The sequence below is a fragment of the Marmota flaviventris genome, chromosome 15 (assembly GCF_047511675.1).
Source record: "Marmota flaviventris isolate mMarFla1 chromosome 15, mMarFla1.hap1, whole genome shotgun sequence".
Lineage (NCBI taxonomy): Eukaryota > Metazoa > Chordata > Mammalia > Rodentia > Sciuridae > Marmota > Marmota flaviventris.
In genome coordinates this window covers 70,764,800-70,791,586 of record NC_092512.1, presented here as the reverse complement: position 1 = coordinate 70,791,586, position 26,787 = coordinate 70,764,800, and the positions used below count along the sequence as shown (strand labels likewise).

The window sequence follows — 26,787 nt, the reverse complement described above, 5'->3', positions numbered from 1 at the left end:
TCTTTATTCTTTTTATCAACCACTTTCTTCATCTGTGTTTGGAGACTTGTCTGGCTGCCTCTCTAGAGGTGTGTGTTGGCAGAGTCAACATTTCCAGTCAGCTATTTATTTGAAAGCCCATTTAGATTTGGTTCAAAGTTTACCTCCAGCATTATCACTTTTCTTTGCTGCACTTTCATCTTAATTGGACAATTCCTTCTTCTCATCACACGTTTGTAAAATGCCATATAAAGGTTTATTACAGTTAAAACTAAAGGCAACACAGCTACACATTTTGCTGTCTGTGTATAAACTGAATAGGAGATATACAGTGGCCAGTCACCCACTAGCAGACTTTGAGAGAAGTGACAAAATTGGTCACAGATATTGATGTGCATCTGTTATTTATATAGCACTCTGTAGACTGAAGATCTAGCAGTGGCAACTGAAAATTGCACTGTTTGTGAGAATTGGTGTTATTTAATTAAACCCATGGAAACTAAATTTTGGTGTATATCAGAGCTGTGCAAAGAAAAGACATCTGTACTTTCTTTTATGGTAAGTAAAATATCCTTATTTAATCTTAATAATGCCATGAAATTGGTCCTGGCTTCTTCTTGCGAATAGATACAGCTAACCATGGTTATTAGGCTATCTTGGTGTGAAACTTCTAGAACTCTGAAGTGATATTGATTCGGAAAAAGATTAGACATGCATCTTATATTCTTCCTTCTGACATAAAATATTTCAAATATTTCTCTTATTAGAAAATATAGGGAACCAACCTAGCTGCCCCTCAATAGGTGAATGGATAAAGAAAATGTGGTATATACTCAATGGAATACTACTCAACTTTAAAGAAGAGTGAAATTATGGCATTTGCCAGTAAATGACTGGAGTTGGAGAATATCATGCTAAGCAAAGTAAGCCGATCCCACAAAACCAAAGGCCAAATGTTTTCTCTAATATGCGGATGCTAATTCACAATAGGCCGGGGGGCACTAGGGAAGAATAGCATTACCTTAGATTAGGTAAAGGGAAGTGATCAGAGGGGAAGGGAGGGGATGTGGGGATAGGAAAGATAGTAGAATGAAACAGATATTATTACTGTATGTGAATATGTGCCTGCATGACCAATATGATTCTGCAACATGTACACTCAGAAAAATAAAATTATATCCCATCTATGTATGATATATCAAAGTCCATAAATGCATTTTACTGTCATGTATAACTAATTAAAGCAAAAAAAATTTTAAAGAAAAATATAAATAGACAACATTTTCCAGTCTTCACTTGCCCTGTTAGATTAGTTAATCTGGGCAGTTGATTCTAAGTATAAATCAACTAAATATAAAATAGAACCCAAACTTACAAGAGCCACACATGATTTTCAGTTCTTCATCTTTCATTATCAAAACCTATTTTCCATGTTGTTTTCAAACTGTTATTTATTTGAACATTTTGTATTTAGTAAGTATCTGATAGTATGACATTATCTTTATGGATTAAGCTCCCCCCACTGTTTTTTTTAATTTATCTAAAAACTCTTCCTTGCTCTAATTAATTCTCCAGTCATCTAATACTGGGAGAATTAATTAGATTAATTACTTAGATTAAATGCTGAAACATTTTTCTGTTCTAAATAATTTTACTCCACTGTAGTCCAGATGAGGACATTTTCCTGATTGATGGTGACCGAATCCCTTCCTTTGCTCTCAGCTGTCAGGGTTCTCCTCCCAGTGTGCCCTTCATTGAATGTATGGTGATTATTTTTAGGGACTATGCAGAGATTCTAGTAGGAAAACAAAAATATAAGAAATCTTAAAAGCTACCCTTTTTAAATCAAGTAACACCAATCTCCAAAATGATGACCCCATATTCCAGGTTGTCATGGAGCACTAAGAAAGGAATACCCAACCAAATCTGAAAATAGTAGGCAGAAGGGAAAAGCTTGTACATAGTTTTATTCCATCACACAAAGACTTCGGTGATGACAAAAAGTTACCTTCAATATTAATCAAGTTTTATCTGGCGAATTATGATTTGTGATATCCCGTTTATTTATGGGAAAGTCAAAACAGTCTTGGTAGGTGATGAATACCAAATAGATTCATTCTCTTGTCTTTCTTAATTAACTTTAGTAATGCCCTAAGCTAGTAACAAATGTATAATTTGCCTGAAAGAAGATAATGGCAAATTTTTATCAGTACCTTTTAATTTAAAATTAAAATCAGTTTTAGAGAAGTGTTCTTTTAGTAAATTGAAGGTGAGTGCAGTTCCCAGGGCTCACCACACTGAGGCGTTTGCTGCATTGTTTTCTGACTAGCTTTCAGATCACGACCACTCATGAGCAGCAATAATCAAGAATAAAACTCATGAAGTCCAGATGCAACTTGATTAGTCCTTTTCCATGTGTATGGGTGTTGTGTATTGATTGATAGAAAGTTCTTCACACTAGAAGAAAGCACACCCCTACATTTCTTTATCATATGTCAGAATAGCAGGCAATAGACACATGGTCATGTTTTTTCTAGAAACCCTCACTTAAACCATAGAAAGGAAATAATCTCTGTCCTATTATTTAAGTAATTCAAGTAAGACAGTCTCTCAGTCATCCTTTTTAGTATTTAATAGTCATCACATCGTGATCATTTCTTGCTTTGTCTGACCAGATGGAGGATAGCTGCAATTCTTAGAGAGTTATAAAAAATCACAAATACAGCATATGCAATACAATGACACCCTTCTTGTTTGTCAGAGAAAGAACACGTTCTGGCAAGTCTTGAAAATTAAATCCATTCCAGAATAGAACACTGGGAACAGCTTCCTTGATTAATATGTTATTTAGAATTGAAGATTTTTAAATTATATTAATGACTTCAAAAAATATAGAACAAAAATGGACAAGATAAAAAGAAAAGGCCATAAACTCAAAATAACAATATGAGAGTTTTTAGTATAACTCTTAGTGATTAAGCAGCAATTTTAGTTAAAAGATAGATGATATCAACAGCACAATAAACAATCTAATGTACATATTATATATGTACATACACACAATCCACACTCAATGATTAGAGATTGCATATTCTTTCTCTGGCACAACTGAAACATTCACAAGAATTGATTATGTACTATGCCGAAGAGCAGGTCTTAACAATAATGAAGTATCTATATTATGTAGAACATATTCTGACTATAATGCAGTTGTTAGAAATCATTTTTTAAAAAACTCATTAAAAATGTTTATAGATAATTCATAGTTTAAATATATCAAGGACATTTTTCAATATTTACAACTGAATGTTAAGACTAGCATACACAGAAACAAAAGAATGCAACTAAAGAAAATTTATAGGTTTTTTTTGGGGGGGAGGGGGGGGGTTGTTGTTGTTGTTGTTGTTACTGGGGATTGAACCCAGGGAGTCTACCACTGAGCTACATCTACAGCCCTTACTATTTTTATTTACTTTTAAAATTTTGAGACAGGGTATTGCTGAGTTGCCCAGGTTGACCTCGAGTTTGCAACCTTCCTGCCTCAGCCACCTGAGTAGCTGGGATTACAGACATGGACACTATACACAGTGGGAAATTTATAGTTTTAAATAAATATATTAGAACAGAATAGGAACTATCTAAATTAGGCAAGCTTTCAACTCAAGAGATTAGAAAAGAAGGGAAAGAGTTAAAAAAGAAAGAGATAAGGAGCATAACACAATGGAAAGCAAAGAGGAAGAGAAAGCAAAGTTGTATTTCTCCTGTTGTATCTTTCTTTTCTATTTAACGAATTTTTTCCTCTATGCCTAGATGATTTCAGAGCTAAATTCTACCATTCAGGGAGCTAATAATTCAAGTATATTTAGAAATAGTTCTCAAATTACATTATAATTATAACCCCAATACTAAACTAGACAAGGACAAAATAAGAAAGGAAGTTATAGGCCTATCTCATATAGGAATATAGATATAAATATTATCTATATCATGAATCTAGAAAAAAATTAAGACATAACCAAATGGATTTATTCCAGCAATACAAGGATTGTTTAACAATAAAAAATTACTTATTGAAATTCATCATAATAACCACGAAATAATTATGTCCATAAATGAAGAAAAGTCATTTGCTCGATTCAACGTCTGTTAATGATAACAAATAACAACCAAACAATAAAATATTTTACCCTTTAATGTAATTTACCCTCGTTTCAAAATTAATGTGAAGGAGAAGAATCAAAAATAACCAAGATGATTTTGAACTGAAGCACAGGGAGACACTTCCTACAGAAGTTTTAAAAGGAATAGTTGGTGGGTCAAAGGTGAAATTGAAAGATAACATATCAAAGCTTGTGTAATGCAGTAAAAGCAGTTATAAGAGGAAAGATTATAGCAATAAATGCCTACATTAAAAAAAGAATGAGCATAATATAATGCCTCAAGGAGTTAGACAAAGAACAAACTAAACCCACAGGTAGCAGATGGAAGGAATGTTAAAGATCAGAATCAAAATAAGTCATACAAAAAATATAAAAATCAGTAAAACCAAACTTGGCTCTTTGAAAAAACAAATCCCTGGCCAAACTTAGAAAATTCAAATGAATAAAAAATGATATAGAATAAAAAATGAAAGTGGGGAAATAGGAGATATATATAATTTTTAGATGCCCCTAAAAAAAAGGATAATTGTTCATACAATTAGCAAAAAACTGGATAACATAAATGTAATGGATAAATTCCTAGAAAAATATAACTGCCAAGATTGAATCATGAAGAAATAGAAGATTTGTACAGACCAATTAAGAGAGAGATTCTAAAAATAATTGAAAACCTTCCAACAAAGAAAAGACCAGGACTTCATGGCTAACTTCTACCAAATATTCAGAGATTACTATTAATATACGTCTTAAACTTTAAAAAAATAGAGCTAACAGACTTTTTCTAAGTCAAACTATAAGAAAACTAAAGACCAAAATCTCTGATGAACATTAATGCAAAAAAAAATCAATTGAATATGAAATTCAGCAACACATCAAAAACATTGTATGTCACAATCAAATGTGATTTACTCTTGGCATGCAAGATTGTTTTAGCATATGCAAATCAATCAATGTGATATACCACATTAACAGACTGACAGACTAAAATGACATAATTCAATTGACACAGAAAAAGCATTTGAAAAAGTACAGCATCCTCCTTGATTTAAAAAAAAAAAAAACTGGATATGGAAGGAAAGTCCCTAATTGTAATAAAAGTCATTTATGAAAAACCTATGAATAACATCATAATCAATAGGGAGCAGCTGAAAGCTTTCCCCTAAAATCTGGTTCAAGGGATGCCCATTCTTATTACTTCTTCTGAAATAGTAATGAAAGTACTGGAAAGAGAATCAAACATGAAAAAGAAAAGTCATCCAAATCAGAAAGAAAAATTAAAATTATCTCTATTTACACATGACATGATCCTTCCACACACATAAACCATCTATTAGAACTAACAGGCGAATTCAGTAAAGTTGCAAAATACAAAATCAACATACAAAAATCAGTAACGATTCTGTACACAAATAACAACCTAGCTAAAAGAGAAATTTTTTAAATTCCTGTTTATAATAATATCCAAAAATGGGAATAAATTTAACTAAGGAGGTAAAAACTATAAGACATTGACAAAAGAAATAGAAGAAGATATAAATAAATGGAAAGATAGCCTATGCTCATGGATTAAATGGATTAATATTGTCAAAATGCCCATACTACCCAAAACAATATACAAATTTAACATGATACCTAACAATTCTAATGGCATTCTGCACAGATATAGAAAAATAATAATTCTAAGATTCATAGAGAACCACTTTAAAAACTGAATAGCTAAGGCAATACTGAGAAAGAAAAAGTTGGAGGCATTTACACTTCCAGATTTTAAATTTTATTACAAAGCTCTAACATTAAAAACAATATCCTACTGACATAAAAGCAGAACAAAAGGCCAATCAATGGAACAAAATAGCCCAGCAATAAATCCAAACATTTACAATTAACTAATTTTTGATAGGGGCACCCAGAGGACACAATGGGAATCTTGTATCATATATAAAAATTAATGCAAAATAGATAAAAGACATATGTTTACACACACACACACACACACACACACACACACAACCACTAGAAGAAAACATAGGGGGAAAGGTCCTTGATTATTGGCTTTGGCCTTGAAATTTTGGCTATCACACCCAAAGCCCAGGCTACAAAAAGCAAAACTAGGACTACATTGAAGTAAAACATTTCTACATACCAAAGAAAACAATGAACAAAATGAGAAGACAATCTTATAGACAGGGAAAATATTTGCAATTGACATTTGCAAATTAAGGAGATTAATATCCAAAATTTATAAAGAATGCTTGTAACTCAATAACATAAAAACAAAAAACTTGATTTTTTAAATGGGCAAAGCATCTTCCAAAGAAGATATTAGAAGGTCCCACATGTATATGAAAAAGGTATTTGTATTTATATTTATAATCACTAATAATCATGGAAAATCAAATAAAAACCACTATAAGATACTAAATCACACCTGTTAGAATTGCTGTTATCAAAAAGTGAAGAAATCAACTCGGTGATATACACCTGTAATCCCAGCTACTTGGGAGACTGAAGCAGTAGGATTGCAAGTTCAAGGCCAGCCTGGGTAATTTAGCAATACCTTGTCTCAAAATTTTAAAAAGGGCTGGAGATGTAGTTCAGTGGTAGAGCACCTCTGGGTTCAATTCCCCGTACCACCAAAATAATAATAATAATAATAATAATAATAATAATAATAATTTTTGCTTGTTTTTGTTTTGTTTTTAATTTATTTAATTTGTTCTTTTCATATATATTGACAGTACAGTACATTTTGACATATTGTACATACATGGAGTATAACTTTTTCTAATTAGGATCCACCCTCATGGTTATATACTGGTCATGTATTCATATATAAACACAGGAAAGTTATGTTCGATTTATTTTACTATCTTTCCTATTTCCATCACCCCCCCTTCCTTTCATTCCCCTTTGTCTAATACAATGAACTTCTATTCTTTTCTCCCCCTCCCCCATTGTGAGTCAGCATCTGCATATCAGAGAAAACATTTGGTCTTTGGTTTTTTGGGATTGGCTTATTTCACTTAGCATGATAGTCTCCAGTTCTATCCATTTATGGGCAAATGCCATAATTTCATTCTTCTTTAATGCTAAGTAATATTCCATTGTGTATATATACATTTTCTTTATCCATTTATCTGTTGAAGGGCATCTAGGTTGGTTCCAAAACTTAGCTATTGTGAATAGAGTTCCTATAAACATTGATGTGGCTGCATCACAGTAGTATGCTGATATATATCCTTTGGGGATATGCCAAGGGGTGGGATAACTGGGTCAAAAGGTGGTTCCATTCCAAGTAGAAATAACAAATTTTGGTGACAACACTTAGAGGAAGCACATTGCTAGTCTCTAGTATAGTACACTGTTGGTGGGAATATAGACTGGTATAGACACTAGGGAAAATAGCATGAAGGTTCCAAAAGAAATTAAAAATAGAATATGACCTGCCAACCCCTCTTCAGGGTATATACCCAAAGGGGAGAAAATCAACCACACACAAAGATGTTCACACTCCAATGTTCAATGTGGCATTTTTTTTATAATAACTAAGAGACGGAAACAACACTAGCATCTGTGGGAGAAAAAAAAATGAATACAGAAAATGGAATACTATTCCGTCTTCAAAAAGAGGTAGATCTTGGTGTCTGCAACAATGTGGATCAACTAGGAGAACACTGTGCCAAGTGCAATAACCCAGACACAGAAGGAAAAATATCACATGATCTCATTTATATATTGAAATCTAAAACAGAATAAAACAGTGGTGATCAGGGGCCAAAGATGGGGATAGGGAGAGGAAATGGAGAGAGTAGATCAAAGGACACACACACAAAAATAGCAGATACAACATGAGACCATCGTTAATGAAATTGTATTTGAGTTTTTTTTAATCAAACAGGCAGTTGCTCACACAAGTAATTATGTGAAATGATAGATTTTCTGAACTATAAAAACCACTTTACCACGTATGTTTGTATGCGTGTGTGTGTGACATCTTATTGTCAACCTAAATATACACGGTAAAATTCACTTTAAAAAAATAAAAGGAAGCTAGATCTATTCTTTTCAATATAAAGATATGATGATGACTTGCATTGAAAGAGGAGACAGCATAAAGTGAGAAATTTCCACACAGATCTCTAGCAGATACTGCCACAGAAGTACTAAACTCTCTGTGCTCACAAAGATGGGAGTTTGGACTCACCAGTTTGGACAAGTGGGCTCCTCTCCCTGATACGAGAAGAGAAGGAGAAAAATTACCATGACTTTTTCCTACTACCTCTTTCCTGCCTTTCTGCCCCAGCTCCTTTCTCCTCCCTTCTCTTCTCTTTTTTCCTAGAGCGGCATGGGAAGCCAAAGCCGCCAAATGGTGAGGGAAGAATGTCACTAACTGTGTATCTGTGCTGCTGCTGTCCCCAGCAGAAGCTGTCCTCAGAGTGCAGAAGAATCTCTGCTTATTAGAGGAAAACAGAACTCCAGAATGTGTGCAAGTGACCACACACCAGATCCTTCTCTCTAGTTTGAGGCATTAGACAGTTAATAGAAATTCAGTAAATAAAAATATTCCTACGTGAGGGCTAGGGTTGTAGCTCAGTGGCAGATTGCTGGCCTCACAGGTGTGAAGCACTGAGTTCCATCCTCAGCACCACATAAAAATAAATAAGTAAAGAGATATTGTGTCCATCTATAACTAAAAAAATAAATTTAAATGTTCATACATGGAAGTTCTATTGAAGTTAGTTGACCAACAGATTATTATCGAACCTTTAAAAAGAGAACAAGAAAGGACCAAATTAATATTTATCAAATTGGGTCAATCTCTTGGATATTGAAATCTTATGTAATGAAATTGATACTTAACTCATGTTTTGAGAGTATACCCATTTCATTACTTAAAACAGTGATTGTTTCTAAAAATGTCTATTAATAGAGTTATCCCTTTGAACAAAATTCTTACCACGTATATACAGAATATGGCTTATGATAAGCTCAGAAATTCTACTTACATAGATATAAAAGAAGATTGAACTTTCAAGGATTAAATTGGAAGAGAGAAATGGAGAAGCACTGTCAAAGGGCACAAAGACAAAGTTTGGGTTATACAGAATGAGTAAGTCCTAGAGATTTATCTGTGTACCGCATAGTGCTTACAGTCAACCATGCTGTATTGTATATTTAAAAAGGTGTACCTTCAAAAATGGGAAGTTATACTCCATGTATGTATATGTCAAAACACCTTCTACTGTCATATTTAACTACAAAGAACAAATTTAAAAAATTTTTAAAGGGTGTACCTTATATTAAGTGTTCTTACCACACAAAAATAATAATAAATAAAGAAGGCAGGAGAGATGATGAATATATTTGTATGGTAGATTGTGGTGATGGTTTCGTAAGCATATACTTATTGGGCTGCGGTTGTGGCTCAGTGGTAGAGCATTTGCCTAGCACATGTGAAGCACTGGGTTCGATTCTCGGCACCACATAAGAAAATAAAGGCATTGTGTCCATCTACAACTAAAAAAAAATTTAAAGAATATACTTATCTCTAAATTCAGCAAGTTGTATACCTTAAATATATACAGGTTTTGTGTGTCAATCAGACCTCAATAAAGTGGAGGGTTTATTTTTGTAAATAACTATTTTGAATTGTGCTGTTAATCTGGTAAAAATTCACAAAATTTAAGTGAAAAGTAAGACTCCTTCTCACACATTGTCCTCCAGTCTGTCTCCCCAAAGGCAACCGTAGTTAGAAAATTCCTATGTGTTCTTCCAGAATATTCTACACATAGACAAACATGCATCAAAAAGAACTTTTAAATAAGTCCATTCCAGAGCAGGGAATTTCAAATGTCTCTTTTACCAACTTGATTCAGTACATGCTGTGCTTTTCTATGAGTCTACATCTTCAGTGTAGAATCTTCAGACTTGGGATCAGACATCACCAGAACAAGACTTCAAAGAAGCCACAGTTAAGATGACAAAATGTCGAGTCCCAGCCCGGCTGTGTCCCTGTCAGAGAGTTTTTGCACTCAGACCCCCAAGTCCCTCTGGAGGCCATCCCAGTGGGCACACGCTCGGGTAGCGCTCCAGCCCCACGCTCCTTCCCTCTTTCATTCCCAGCTGCCAAGACCTTGGAAGCTTTGAAACTCAGCAAAGAAGGGAAATCCATCCAGAACGGTCTGTAAAGGAAAGTTTTCAACAATGGAGGGGGATCCAACATGGTGGCGAGTGGGGAGGCAGCGCTTTCAGTACCTCCTCAACAACGGGGTCAGAGAGACGCATGGATACGCTTAGATTCGACCTGCTGAGAAACTCCTAGCAAAATTCCACTAAAGAGAGACCGGCTGGGAATTGGTAGGATTTTTGGAGGTGACAGTTTGCGCTAGACGAGTGAATCTCCGCCACGCAGCGCAGAGGTCCAGACCCGCCAGCCGCTGCCCGCGCGACTCGGCGACTGTTGGCTGCCTGCACGCGACCCCGCCGTCAGGGCGGATAGCCTCCGAGGCGCAGCGCAGCAGGAGCGGTGCAGGGACTCTAGGAAGAGGTCTCTCGCCAAGCCTTCATGAAATAGCGAACCGGGAGCTGAAACCAACCAGAGACAGACCAGTCCCACCCCTCCCTTCGGACACTCCGGCAAGGAGCCTGGGGCCCCCCATAGCAGAGAGGTGACATCACCAGAGTTCCACCGACAGAATTCCTTCCCAGCGGAATCCATGTTAGCAGGTGTGTGACTCCCACCCCCTCCAGATACAAGCAGCCAGGAAACCTCGGGAATCTCTCCAGGGGCGTGTCTGTAGGGAAGCAGAGGGGATTCCAGATCCCCACCTCCCCTTAACACCAGCGGCGACACCCAAGATCTTAGCCGCCAGTTTCTGGGGGCGTGCCCACCAAAGGGGTCCGGAAAAATTAAACTGTTGGTTCCCAGATCACCCCACCACAGCACTGGGGCTTAGATGAATGACAGAGAGGGTGTTCATCGTTCGGGATATAGGACACGCGGTGGGGCTGCAAGTGTAATCAGATCCTTGGGGAACCGCCTCCGGTGAACAGCACCTGGCTGGCTGGCTGGGAGGAGGAATAGGGGGAGGGGCCGGATAAGTGAAAGGGCTCTGGACTAACAGGATTGAGAGATTCCCAGGAGCCACCTTACAGGGATTTCTGTCAGCACATAGAGGGCAGAAGCTCGGCTCAGAGGGCACAGCTCCGCCTATTGGAAGAGAAGAAAATGGGATTCAGCCATAGAACAGGGGATGCCAGCATGGCAGAGATCTGATGTCATCGGAGAGCAGCCGAGGAGAGAACTTCATCGGTGCCAGTGGCGACGGAAACAGTTGGTCTCCTGGTAGGGAGGGTGAGTCACAGATACCCGAGTCTCTCTCGCTTTGTCGTCGAGCCAGAGGGGAGGAGCGGGGCCGCCGCCCGCACCCGCAAGGTAGGCAGACCTGCGACCAACCTGCAGATCAGGCCCAGCGGTCTGCGGGCGTGGTAGGAGGGGCAGGGCAGAGCCACAGCCCGCGCCGGCAAGGTAAGCAGACCTGCGACAGACCGGCGGATCAGGCCCAGCGGCCTGCCAGCGTGGTACACACTTCACCCCAACTGGAGTAGGGGCAGAGCAGAGCCTTCGCCCACGCCCAGATCAGGCCCAGCAGCCCGCCTGTGTGGTGGTCAAGTGACCCCAATTGGAGTGGGGGCGGAGCGGAACTGCCACCCGTGCCCGCAAGGTGGGCAGACCGGTGACCAACCTGCAGATCAGGCCTAGCAGTCCCCGGGCGTGGTAGGAGGGGCAGGGCAGAGCCTTCGCCCCCACCTGCAACGTAGGCAGACCTGCGACAGAACGGCAGATCAGGCCCAGGGGTCCACGGGTGTGGTAGACACCTCACACCAATTGGAGGAGGGGCAGAGCAGAGCCCCCGCCCGCACCTGCAAGGGAGACTTTTCAACTATACAAGAGCAATATAAATATATAGGGGGGGAAAAAATTTCAAAAACACAACAGTTTCACCAAGAAGAAAGAAACGCAAGCAGTATGAAAAGACAAGGAAAGAAAGGACTACAAGCAATGCAGGTCAACTCAACTTTAGAAGAGGTAACAGCTGCAGCAGATGGAATGTCAGATAAAGAATTCAGGATATATATGCTTCAGATGATCTGGAGTATCAAGGAAGACATTAGACAGCAAAATCAGACAATGAAAGATCACTTCGACAAGGAATTACACAAACAAATCCAGGAAGCAAAGGATCAACTATACAGGGAGATAGAGGTTATAAAAAACAAACAAACAGAAATCCTAGAAATGCAGGAAGCAATAAACCAACTTAAAAACTCAATGGAGAATACTACCAGCAGAGTAGAACACTTAGAAGATAGAACATCAGACAATGAAGACAAAGTATTTCAACTGGAAAAGAACATAGACAGTAGACAGCTCAGCAAGACTGTTAAGAAACCATGAGCAGAACATCCAAGAAATATGGGATAACATTAAGAGACCAAACTTAAGAGTCATTGGGATACAGGAAGGTATAGAACTCCATACCAAAGGAATGAGCAATTTATTCAATGAAATAATACGAGAAAACTTCCCAGACTTGAAGAATGAGACAGAATCCCAAATTCTAGAAGCCTACAGGACGCCGAATGTGCAAAATTATAAGAGATCCACACCTAGACACATTATAATGAAGATGCCCAACATACAGAATAAGGAGAGAATTTTAAAAGCTACAAGAGAAAGGAAGCAGATTACATTTAGGGGTAAGCCAATCAGGATAACAGCTGATCTTTCAACACAGACTCTGAAAGCTAGAAGATCCTGGAATAACATATTTCAAACACTGAAAGAAAATGGGTTCCAACCAAGAATTGTGTATCCAGCGAAATTAAGCTTCAGGATGGAAGATGAAATTAAAACCTTCCACGACAAACAAAAGTTAAAAGAATATGCAGCTAGAAAACCATCTCTGCAAAACATCCTCGGCAAAACATTACAGGAAGAGGAAATGGAAAATAACAATGAAAACCAACAGTGGGAGGTAGGACAGTAAAGGGGGGGGAATAATCAAAGAGGAAAACAAACCATGTTTAGTAACATAAATAAACAAATATGGCTGGAACAACAACCCATATCTCAATAATAACCCTAAATGTTAATGGCTTAAACTCACCAATCAAGAGACACAGGCTAGTAGAATGGATCACAAAACAAGACCCAACAATATGCTGCCTACAGGAGACACATTTGATAGGAAAAGACATACATAGGCTGAAGGTGAAAGGTTGGGAAAAATCATATCACTCATATGGACTTCGGAAACAAGCAGGAGTGTCCATACTCATATCAAATAAAATAGATTTCAAGCCAAAGTTAATCAAAAGGGATAAAGAGGGATACTACATACTGCTTAAGGGAACCATACACCAACAAGACATAACAATCATAAATATATATGCCCCAAACAATGGTGCAGCTATGTTCATCAAACAAACTCTTCTCAAGTTCAAGAGTCTAATAGACCACCATACAATAATCATGGGAGACTTCAACACACCTCTCTCACCACTGGACAGATCTTCCAAACAAAAGTTGAATAAGGAAACTATAGAACTCAATAACACAATTAATAACCTAGACTTAATTGACATATATAGAATATACCACCTAACATCAAGCAGTTACACTTTTTTCTCAGCAGCACATGGATCCTTCTCAAAAATAGATCATATATTATGTCACAGGGCAACTCTTAGACAATATAAAGGAGTAGAGATAATACCATGCATCCTATCTGATCATAATGGAATGAAACTGAAAATCAACGATAAAAGAAGGAAGGAAAAAGCATACATCACTTGGAGAATGAACAATAGGTTACTGAATGATCAATGGGTTATAGAAGACATCAAGGAGGAAATTAAAAAATTCTTAGAGATTAATGAAAACACAGACACAACATATCGGAATCTATGGGACACACTGAAAGCAGTTCTAAGAGGAAAATTCATTGCTTGGAGTTCATTCCTTAAAAAAAGAAAAAACCAACAAATAAATGATCTCATACTTCATCTCAAAATCCTAGAAAAAGAAGAGCAAAACAACAGCAAAAGAAGTAGAAGGCAAGAAATAATTAAAATCAGAGCTGAAATTAATGAAATCGAAACAAAAGAAACAATTGAAAAAATTGACAAAACTAAAAGTTAGTTCTTTGAAAACATAAACAAAATCGACAGACCCTTAGCCATGCTAACGAAGAGAAGAAGAGAGAGAACTCAAATTACTAGCATACGGGATGAAAAAGGCAATATCACAACAGACACTTCAGAAATACAGAAGATAATCAGAAATTATTTTGAATCCTTATACTCCAATAAATTAGAAGATAGTGAAGGCATCGATAAATTTCTTAAGTCATATGATCTGCCCAGATTGAGTCAGGAGGATATAGACAACCTAAACAGACCAATATCAATCGAGGAAATAGAAGAAACCATCAAAACACTACCAACTAAGAAAAGCCCAGGACCGGATGGGTATACAGCAGAGTTTTACAAAACCTTTAAAGAGGAACTAATACCAATACTTTTCAAGCTACTTTGGGAAATAGAAAAAGAGGGAGCTCTTCCAAATTCATTCTATGAGGCCAACATCACCCTGATACCTAAACCAGACAAAGACACTTCAAAGAAAGAAAACTTCACACCAATATCTCTAATGAACCTAGATGCAAAAATCCTCAATAAAATTCTGGCGAATCGGATACAAAAACATATCAAAAAAATTGTGCACCATGATCAAGTAGGATTCATCCCTGGGATGCAAGGATGGTTCAATATACGGAAATCAATAAATGTTATTCACCACATCAATAGACTTAAAAATAAGAACCATATGATCATCTCGATAGATGCGGAAAAAGCATTCGACAAAGTACAGCATCCCTTTATGTTCAAAACTCTAGAAAAACTAGGGATAACAGGAACATACCTCAATATTGTAAAAGCAATCTATGCTAAGCCTCAGGCTAGCATCATTCTGAATGGAGAAAAATTGAAGGCATTCCCTCTAAAATCTGGAACAAGACAGGGGTGCCCTCTTTCACCACTTCTGTTCAACATAGTTCTCGAAACACTGGCCAGAGCAATTAGACAGACGAAAGAAATTAAAGGCATAAAAATAGGAAAAGAAGAACTTAAATTATCACTATTTGCAGATGATATGATTCTATACCTAGCAGACCCAAAAGGCTCTACAAAGAAACTATTAGAGCTAATAAATGAATTCAGCAAAGTGGCAGGATATAAAATCAACACGCATAAATCAAAGGCATTCCTGTATATCAGCGACAAATCCTCTGAAATGGAAATGAGGACAACCACTCCATTCACAATATCTTCAAAAAAAAATAAAATACTTGGGAATCAACCTAACAAAAGAGGTGAAAGACTTATACAATGAAAACTACAGAACCCTAAAGAGAGAAATAGAAGAAGATCTTAGAAGATGGAAAAATATACCCTGTTCATGGATAGGCAGAACTAACATCATCAAAATGGCGATATTACCAAAAGTTCTCTATAGGTTTAATGCAATGCCAATCAAAATCCCAACAGCATTTCTTGTAGAAATAGAGAAAGCAATCATGAAATTCATATGGAAAAATAAAAGACCCAGAATAGCAAAAACAATGCTAAGCAGGAAGTGTGAATCAGGCGGTATAGTGATACCAGACTTCAAACTATACTACAGAGCAATAGTAACAAAAACAGCATGGTACCAAAATAGGCGGGTGGACCAATGGTACAGAATAGAGGACACAGAAACCAATCCACAAAACTACAACTATCTTATATTTGATAAAGGGGCTAAAAGCATGCAATGGCGGAAGGATAGCATCTTCAACAAATGGTCCTGGGAAAACTGGAAATCCATATGCAACAAAATGAAACTGAATCCCTTTCTCTTGCCATGCACAAAAGTTAATTCAAAATGGATCAAGGAGCTTGATATCAAATCAGAGACACGCCGTCTGATAGAAGAAAAAGTTGGCCACGATCTACATACGGTGGGGTCGGGCTCCAAATTCCTCAATAGGACACCCATAGCACAAAAGTTAATAACTAGAATCAACAAATGGGACTTACTCAAACTAAAAAGTTTTTTCTCAGCAAAAGAAACAATAAGAGAGGTAAATAGAGAGCCTACATCCTGGGAACAAATCTTTACTCCTCACACTTCAGATAGAGCCCTAATATCCAGAGTATACAAAGAACTCAAAAAATTAGACAATAAGAGAACAAACAACCCAATCAACAAATGGGCCAAGGACCTGAACAGACACTTCTCAGAGGAGGACATACAATCAATCAACAAGTACATGAAAAAATGCTCACCATCTCTAGCAGTCAGAGAAATGCAAATCAAAACCACCCTAAGATACCATCTCACTCCAGTAAGATTGGCAGCCATTATGAAGTCAAACAACAACAAGTGCTGGCAAGGATGTGGGGAAAAGCGTACACTTGTACATTGCTGGTGGGACTGCAAATTGGTGCAGCCAATTTGGAAAGCAGTATGGAGATTTCTTGGAAAGCTGGGAATGGAGCCACCATTTGACCCAGCTATTCCCCTTCTTGGTCTATTCCCTAAAGACCTAAAAAGAGCATGCTACAGGGACACTGCTACATCGATGTTCATAGCACCTCAATTCACAATAGCAAGACTGTGGAACCAACCCAGATGCCCTTCAATAGACGAATGGATTAAAAAAATGTGGCATTTATACACAATGGAGTATTACTCTGCATTAAAAAATGACAAAATCATAGAATTTGCAGGGAAATGGATGGCACTAGAGCAGATTATGCTAAGTGAAGCTAGCCAATCCCTAAAAAACAAATGCCAAATGTCTTCTTTGATATAAGGAGAGTAACTAAGAACAGAGTAGGGACGAAGAGCATGAGAAGAAGATTAACATTAAACAGAGATGAGAGGTGGGAGGGAAATGGAGAGAAAAGGGAAATTGCATGAAAATGGAAGGAGACCCTCAGGGTTATAGAAAAGAACATACAAGAGGAAATGAGGGGAAAGGGAAAAATAATACAAGGGGGAGAAATGAAGGTCAGTAGAGGGGGTAGAGAGAGAAGAGGGGAGGGGAGGGGAGGGGAGGGGGGATAGTAGAGGATAGGAAAGGTAGCAGAACACGACAGTCACTAGTATGGCAATATGTAAATCAATGGATGTGTAATTGATGTGATTCTGCAATCTGTATATGGGCTAAAAATGGGAGTTCATAACCCACTTGAAGCAAAGTGTGAAAGATGATATATCAAGAACTATGTAATGTTTTGAACAACCAACAATAAAAAAAAAAAAGATGACAAAATGTCTACTCTCCATTAAACTTTTCATAGAAAAGTTAGGAGCAGGGAGTGATATTGGCCAAATTATATATTGTTATATTGTGTGCATGTATGAATATGTAACAACAAATATCATCATTATGTACATCAGTAATACACCAATAAAAATGGGGGGGAAACTTAATATGACTAAAAAGAAAGAAAAAAGAAAAGTCAAGAACAAAGAATAGAGTTTCTATGTACTGAGTTCCAAAACTTGAGTTTGGTACGAATTAGACATAAACAATCAAGTGACATATAACTAGTAAGTGCTATGATATATCATGTAAGTACATCAAATATACACAGATTGATTATTTTGTTCACAACTAAAAGGAATTTGAAATGAACTGATCATAAGAAGGCATGTCTATAATTGTTACTTTCTTCATCAGCCTAAAACTTTGGTCAGATCTGTAATATTGCAAGAGGCTGCTCGCTTTATTAGGTTTTTACCAGCTCTGATAAATTATTATTATTATTGATATGAAAGAATTTAATTCAGACCAAAGTCTCAATAAGGAATGTGTGATGTCAAAGAATATAGTTCATGGTAACTTGCTATTTTTTAACCAGTGTATTTGGTATTTCATATGGATAGAAAGGTTTTCTCATGCTCTTTTTTTTTTTTTTTTTTTTTTTTTGTCCCTAAACCTGTATTTGGGATCAGTTTATAAGAAAAATGTCTCCTTTGTCTTTTAGGCCCTTCTAACATATAGGAGTGATGCAGCCATGAGAAAAATGTTAAAACATCTGTATTTCTATATCATGCCTGTCTTTAATGTTGATGGATACCATTATAGCTGGACACATGTAAGTCGCTTCGCCTATCTGGTTGAAAAGAGGACTTAATAAGTCATAGAAAACAATCATAGACCGGAATGTGCCTCAGTGGGCAGCTCACTAAGTGATTCCAGAGATGCAGAAGGGGTCTTCACTTCCTCGCCAATCAGAGCACCAGCCTTTTGATTTCACTTTCATATCTTGCTTCTGTGTAAGATTTCATGTAAATAAAAACTGCTCCTTCCAAATAAATCATGAAAAAACATCATTGGTCTAGTCCAACCCATTCAGTGTTGCCTGTAAAGAAATGAAACCAAGAGCCAGTAGGAGGCAGGAGGTTCATGGTAGAGACTGGAGCATGATCCTGGGTCTCTAGTGCTAATCCGGTCCTCTGTCCACTCTCCAGGCTCATCTATTGGTGGAGGAACTCTCTCCTCAGTAATGCAACACCTTCACTGATTGAGCTACTAAAATGCATGTGAATAATCTTTTAAGTATTTTTCTCTCTGCCTATTTTCTTAATTATGTAGGATCGATTTTGGAGAAAAACAAGGTCAAGGAACTTAAGGTTCCACTGCCGTGGAGTAGATGCCAATCGTAACTGGAAAGTGAAGTGGTGTGGTAAGTCTGGAGCTAATTGGGGTTCAGAACCGAAGGCTCCCACAGGTATCACTGCAAAATAATGGACCTGTTGAGATGCTCCTGGGAGACTGATGTTTCTATGTATGTGGAAACCTAATAAAGACAAATGTAGGAACATGATAGCTATAATTTGCAAAAGAAAATGGAAGGTTCTTTTTTTAATGTGTAAAAATCAGAGGTTTAAATCTGTCAATCCAATCCTGAAAACTGAACATTTAAACACTGATGTAAAAAAAACAGAATACTGTCACTCACAAAACTAAAAGAGATAGTGTGGTTTGTGTATAAATCTGGTTAAATGTTTTCATCCTTTTATAAGATTATCACTGATCCTGCCTTTGTCTGTGGTGATCAAAGCTGTCATGTCCTTGTCAAGAAATACCGACCTGCCAGTCATATGTTCATTGGCCACTAACCCCAGAAATGAATTTCTGCTGCACTCCATGTTTCACTGGATGAAGGTTGTTTACCTTTCAAATAGAGGGAGGATGTCATTCTAAGGAAGGAGACCCTTTTACAGAATGAAGAAACAAGCAGATATGGAGAGCTGGGAAGGGGGATGAGAAAATTAATCATAGCTAGTATCATACTTTCAGCAGAAAGGGGAGGAGAAGAGAAAGTATTGTAAAAATGCAGTTGTGAGGAACAGAGTCTGTCATTTGCAGAGTCTGTCATTAGCTCCCTCAAAATACAGACCCTTCTCTAATGAAAACCTCCATTCAGTCCCTTAGAAATGAAGCCTATCACAAATGCACTCATCTGCTATGTTTTGGGTTCTGCATTAGATATTTCTATTCCATTCCTACCAGCATGGGACAGAGTAACTGAGCATGAGCTTAGACTCCTTCCCCTCATCCTTAAAGGCAACAGCCCTCAATTGGAACTGGCAAATAAAACATGTCATAACTCCAAGAATATGGCTGTAAACTATGACAGATGTGGTTTGGTTCTACCATTACTAGTTCAGTGATTTGGGCAATTCTCTTTAATCTATAAAATGATAACAACAACCCCTTATGGGGTTATTCCGGGGGTTAAAAAAAATTTATGTATGTGAAATGCCTAATTCACATCCTAGCTCCATTCAGCTGTCTAAATATCAGTGACCTTTTTTTCTGCTCATCCAGAACAGGGTCAATCTGCTTCTGAGCCTTGAGTCAATAGGTAAAACAGCTTCTTTCCTTTGTAGTGGGTATTGGAATAATGACCAATCACATAATCTTAAAAATGCTTACATTTATGGGGGAAGAAAAAGAATTGCATAAATACAATATTATATTATAGATGGCTATTTAGATTTAGAAATTGTTTTCTCTAAACCAGATTAAGATAATAATCATATTCATATGAACTGTTGGTCTGAATGTTTGCACGCCCCAAACATACTGGGGTCTGTTGAAACCTAATCCCCAATGTAATAGTATTAAGAGGTGGAACTTGGGGAGTGATTATATCATGACTATGGAATCGGGGGCCTCATATAAGAGGTCAAGGGAGCTTATGTGCCTCTTCTGCCATGTAAGGACATAGATAGAAGGCTCCATCTATTAAAAAATAAATCAATAAATAAGCCCTTACCAGATGTCAAATCTTCTGACACCTTAAGCTTATACACCCCAGCTCCCAGAACTTAGAGTAATAAATTTCTTTTGTTTATAAATTACCCAGTCTGAGGTATTTTGTTATAGCAGCACTAGAATTGACTAAGATACTCTGTAAACTAATTTTTAAAAATTCCCTGTTTGCTGATGGGACTGTTTACATGTTCATAACCACGTGGATATTTCAGTGGTCAGCAAGTGCCTGCATCCGTATGTGTGTCATATACATGCCCAGAGTCATCTCAGCTGAGTACAACAGATGGGTAACTGAGCTGAGTAACACTAGCAGTCAGCTCTGCCTGTGTAAAGTTAGATTCTTGTTTATATCCAGTTACAAGCGAGTGCCTTGCTTCTCTTTGTTCTTTTTCCTTTACCCACCATGTTTCCTTCATACTTATTCCTTCTTTGGTTTCATAGTTTCTACTAGAAGTCCTTTGACTCTACCCATTTTTGATTCATTCTGACTTTTCCTGCGATTTGACAAATGTACCGTGGATTATGTCAAACTTCATTTGCAAAATGATCTTGATAGACTTTTATAAGTGATATGTAAATGTAGGCAGCCTGACTAGGACTGTCTCTAAGTCCTAAGGTCTCCAGAGGGTTCAGCTGACCCGATAGGCAGAGTGGCCTGCCTCCCTGACACCTTAGATCCATCCCCCTACAGCTATATCCCTGATCAATGGGTGGTAAGTCACACAGACGGAACCACTCCTGGGTCAGGAGAACTGAAGTAAGTGTGAAATCTCCTAAATGAATCTCCAGATAAACATCCCGGATACGAAAGTCCAAACCAAATTGAAAACACTCTAGAGAGTCAACATCAAGACGACAACACTACTGTTTCTTTCTCTAAGTCAGCGACTCTCAAACCCAAAGAGCAGAACACAAAACTGCTTCTTTGTATGAAAAACCTACAGATTCCCATATGGCAGTGGTTATGCTTTAGCGCATCTGTGGAGTAAACACATAGTTTAGAGGATGAACACGGAAGCAAGTACACCTTTCCAAAACTTCACACCTCCCCAGGGACCTCTAAGCCATGAAATGAATACCGTCGCTCAAAGTCCAGCAGAGGAACACAAGTCAGAGTACTGGTATGAATAAATACAGAGACTTTATTAATTCATTTGCAGAAGTTAATTGACCACATTACTCTCTGCTAGACACTGTTCTTTTTTCCTTCTCCTACCTGCTCTCTCTAGAGTGTGCTGTGAGTCCTGATTCCTCTAAATTCGAAGAAATCCTGGAGAAAGACAAAGCTTTAACCCCCGAAAAATCAAGTATTGCATAAATATAAATCACCCTTTAGAAAAACTTGCAGAATGGATGAACAGGATTGTAGATCACATTGCCAGTAAGGGATTTGTATCTATAATAAAAAAAGAACTGGTACAGGACAACATAAAAGATACCACCCCATTTTTTAAAAGCACAGGGGGTTTGAGCAGATGTTTCCTCAAAAAAGATAATACCAATAGACATGAGCACATGAAAAGATGCTCAACATCCTTAACTATGAGGGAAATGCCCATCAAAACCATAAGACACCACTTTACACCCCCTAAGATGACTGTTATGGTTTCACGATGAGGTGTCCCCCCAGATTTTTGTGTTAAGGCAGAATTTTCAGAGGTAAAATTACTGAAGTATGAGAGCTACAGCCTAATCCATGCTAGTTCCAATGAACTAACTGCAGATGGGGTGTGGCTGGAAGAGGAGGTCACAGGGAACTTGCCCTAGAAGGGTTCATCTGTCCTGCAGCCCCTTCTCCCTCCTCTCTCTGTTTCTTGGCCTCCATGAAGTGAGCAGCATTCTTGTACTAAGCCCTTTCACCATGATGTTCTGTCTCCCCTGGGGCCCGGAGCAACAAACTCAACCAACCATTGGACTAAAACTCTGAAGCCACCAGCCAAAATTAACTTTCCTTCCTCTAATTTGTTCTTGTCAGGTGCCTTGGTCACAGTGACTCAAAGCTGACTAACACAATGGCTATAATATAATAATAATAAAAAAAAACAAGGGTAGGTGAGAGTGCAAAAGAAATTAAACATTTGTTCTTGCTGATGGGAATGTAAAATGGGACAGTCACTTTGGAAAACAGTTTGGCAATTCCTCAAAAAATTAAGGGCAGAGTACTCATATGAGATCACAATTCCACTTCTAGGTATATACCTAGAAGCAATGAAAATATTTATCCACACATTGACTTGTAAATGAATGTTCATAGCAGCCCTATTGATAGTAGCCAAAAAAAAAATGGCAATAACCTAAATGTCAATCAATCAATCAATGAAAAAATAAGCAAAATGTGATGTATCTGTACTGTCAGGGAGGAAATATAATTTATCCTCAATCCTTGTGAGTTCACAGTTGGAACCAATTCCTATAACAAAAGATAATTAATAAGAAACAAGTTTATTAACACGTAATGCACATCACCCTGGAGAAACCTACATGAAAGGTAATCTAAAACAGTGACTTAGAACTCTGGCTCCTATAGCATCTTCAACAAAGAACAGCAAATCTTAAAGAACTGATAAGATAAAGGAAAGCAGTTTTAGGCTTCCAGAAGTAGGAAAGTAAATACATAGGGAACTAAGGGTAGATAAGGTCTAGTTAGTCATATAGACTCCTCTCATGCTGTTACCATCAGATAAGGGCCCATAGTCATCTCCAGTGATAAATGTCTGTCCTTCCTGGTAGAGAGGGGAGGGGAAATATCTTTACAATTTTATATCCTGCTTTTAGGCAAACAGAGCAGAAAGATTTTCTGCATCTGCTGCTCAATTCAATAGTCCTTCATATTTTAGGGAGGCATATTCTGGTCTCCTACAATATAATGGTATATTATTTATCCACAAAAAAAGGAATGCTGTACTGATACGTGCTGCAATATGGATGAACCTTGAAAACACTGTGCTAGTGAAATAAACTAATCACAAAAGACCAAATATTGTATCAAATTATGAAACGTCCCAAATAAGAAAATCCATAGAGACAGAGAGTAGATTAGTGATTGCCAAGAGCTGGGGTGAGGAGGGAATGAGACATGTCTGCTAATGAGTAAGGGGTTTCATTTTGGGGTGATGCAAATGTTCTGGAATAAATATAGTGCTAGTGATTGTGACTATATGAAAAACCATTGAATTGTACCCTGTTAAATGGTGAATTTTGTGGTATGTGGAATTATCTTATTATAAAAAAATAAACAAATCTGTTTTAAAACAGTTTTTAATTTCCATTTAGGAGTAAATTAGGCACTTATTTAAATATAATAGCTCTTTGGAACATTTAATCACCTAATATTATAAATTAGGTGTAATATGGAGACAATCAATTTTTAGCAGAGTAATTGTATTTGCTTCTCCTCACTTATGCCCTCTCCTGCCACCACCCTGTTTTGCTTTACAAATATTCTAATAGATCATCTAGGGTAAAGGGGGAAACCATTCCAGGCTGGCAGTTGTCAGCCAGTGCCTGTGGAATAACAATAGATGGCCACTGTCCTACTTTCAAAGAGGACAATTCCTCCAGCTGAAGGAAGGGCTTTTGTTTTGAGAGAGCTAGCTATACTAGCTGAGAAACTAAGCTGAATTTCTTTGCAAATAAAAGGAATTTCAGAGGCCAAATTTGGGACAAGGAAGGGAGGGAAGTGATAACATTGCTAGGCTGTCCAGAAAAGGAATAGGCAGCTTTTTCACTGCCGTGACTAAAAGACCTGACAAGAACAATTTTAGAGGGGGGGGGGGGATGTTTATTTGTGGCTCATGATTTCAGAGGTCTCAGTCCATAGATGGACGATTTTGTTATTCTAGACTAAACGTGAGGTAGAAAATTATGGTAAAGGGTGAGGTGGAAGAAAGCAGCTCAGGCCATGGCAACAGGAAGGAGAGAGAGAGAGGGAGAGAGGGAGAGAGGGAGAGAGGGAGAGAGGGAGAGAGGGAGAGAGGGAGAGAGGAGATCTGCTCACCAGGGACAAAATATCAATCCCAAAGGCACTCCCCCAATTACCCACCTCATCCAGCCACACTCTACCTGATTATAGTTACACCCAGTTAATCCCTATCAGCTGATTAACACACTAATTATGTTAAGACTCCCATAACCCAATGATTTCATTTCTGAACTTTCTTGTATTTTTCACACAAGAGGTTTTGGGCATCACCTCATATCTAAACCATAACAGGGATATATAAAGATTTTAATTAAATTTTTCTGTGATGTAAATTCTTTATAGTATTTTATAACAGCCACGTGGTAGCGTTCAGCACCACCTATTCACTTATGCAAAGGATTTGTAAATTTGAATCTGCTATCTGGGGATGTGAGGAAGGGCCAAGTCTGGCCTCAAAGTAAATTCAGGGAGAAAAGTAATTCACATGACATTTTCAAAGGCCTGGAGCCCACAAGAACACATTGTGTGATAAGAAAGTAAACTTCCATGTTTAGAGATTTATAAGATCTGGAAAACTGGGCTGATGTATAAGTAAGATTCTCTATTAATGATGAGTCTAACATACTTTTCCTTAGCTGAACTTTAAATCCAAACAAATACATTAAGCACCTTTTATAATGTAAAGTGCTATAAAATGTGTACAAAAGTCCTAAAATATTTAGAGTTCACATGCAACTTTCAAGGAATTATTTGGGATAGTGGAGAAATACAAAGGGAAAATCTGTTAACTTAGCCTATTCCTCACTTTGCAATCAGTTTAATGTAAAAATACACACTAATCACTTAAGATCTTCTGTGAAAGTTATAGAGAAATGTTTAAATTAGAGAATCAGTGAGCTAAATTACTAAGTTATACTTTTTAAAAAAGACATTGGGGATACAGAAATGGAGATGTGGAAATTGATTATAAGGGGTTTGCCCACGGTTGTTGACATATGGCTAACATTTATTAAGGATTCATTGCGTGTCTTGGCCTCAGAAAAGTTGATGTGTCAGCATTTACAGTAAAAGGAGGGTTGTACTTACTGAGCACATATCAAAATGTAGACATTATCCTACTGTAGATGTGATGGTTTCTTTTAACTTGGAAATAAATGGACAGTGCCTCCCTTGGCATGTCTTATGCAAGTCCGCACTGAACTCTGGCTTAAGGAATCACTGGGCTAACATCACTAACACTTTGGAGGATGTGCGAAATGAATTGTTTCATCTCAGAGGAAAGTAGCTAGAAGCCACATATTTCCAGATGCCCAGTGGCATCTGAGTATATGGATGTGTAGATTTGCCATAGCTGAGGTTTGTTCTCCTTTGGAGGGGGATGCATTGTTTGTTCCCCTAGTATTTCTTGCATACCCACTTTGCACCAGTTCATAAAAATAAAACATGGTGCCTGCCTTAAAAAAAAAAAAAGAGCATGATCAGTGTGTGATGTAAATTTCTCACTGAGAGATATTTTATGATCCTTTATTTAACTGATAAAGAAATTAATAGAGTAGTCAGGACACTTTTTAAAAAATAAAAGAGAGGAAGAAAGGGAGAGAGAGAGAGAAGGAGGGAGGGAGGCAGAGAGAGAAGGTATGTTGCTCAAGACTTGGACTACCCGGGAAGTCAGGTCTGGCTGACTTCTAACTCAGAAGTTAGAATTTTGGTTAAAATAAGAACACTAGTTATGCAAGAAATACTAGGGGAACAATCACTGCATCCCTGGGGATCAACTTGCCATGAATAATCACTGTTTTTCAACTGTGGTAATGAATTAAATAATATGTGGTTGCAAAAGAATAGCTGAGGTATCAAAAAAAAAATAAGACTTTTATCCAAAATCATGAAACACAAATAAGAGAAAGACTGGCGATGCGTGTTAAGAGGGAACGATGATCCCTCCAGGTGCCATTTCTGGTCTGGGGCCATACCATGACAGCAGTTTGAGTTTACAAACATTTGTTGATTTCAGGATTATGGTAATAAATTCTCCAAGAAGACTTTTCTTTCTAGTCAAAGTCTGGCATCTTCCCATGCTGGCAGATTTCATTGAATAGCCAGCCCACACTTTCACTGAAAGTATCACACTTTGAGGATCCTAGTTATATGGCTAGAACATGTGCGCCCTTCCTGCGCTCTGAGGCCTCCCTCCCCATCTCCTGCTTCCCCAGTTTGTGGCCATTGAAACCAGTGTGTGAGTCAGGGTCAGTGAGCACCCCAACCATGCTGCAGATTTTTCTCTTCTTTTTGTCCTGTCAGCTTCAGATATTTTCATTCCAGG

At 37.7% G+C, this 26,787-nt stretch overlaps 1 protein-coding gene across 1 annotated transcript in view; it reads left to right on the top strand.

Annotated features, from left to right (window-relative positions):
• Cpa6 (carboxypeptidase A6) overlaps positions 1-26,787 on the top strand; it is a 293,552-nt gene that overhangs the window by 224,414 nt on the left and 42,351 nt on the right. The window contains exons 7-8 of the mRNA XM_027932848.2: positions 18,243-18,353; positions 18,854-18,944. Of these exons, the coding sequence (XP_027788649.2) occupies positions 18,243-18,353; positions 18,854-18,944 (202 nt within the window). The remainder of the gene's footprint in view (positions 1-18,242; positions 18,354-18,853; positions 18,945-26,787) is intronic.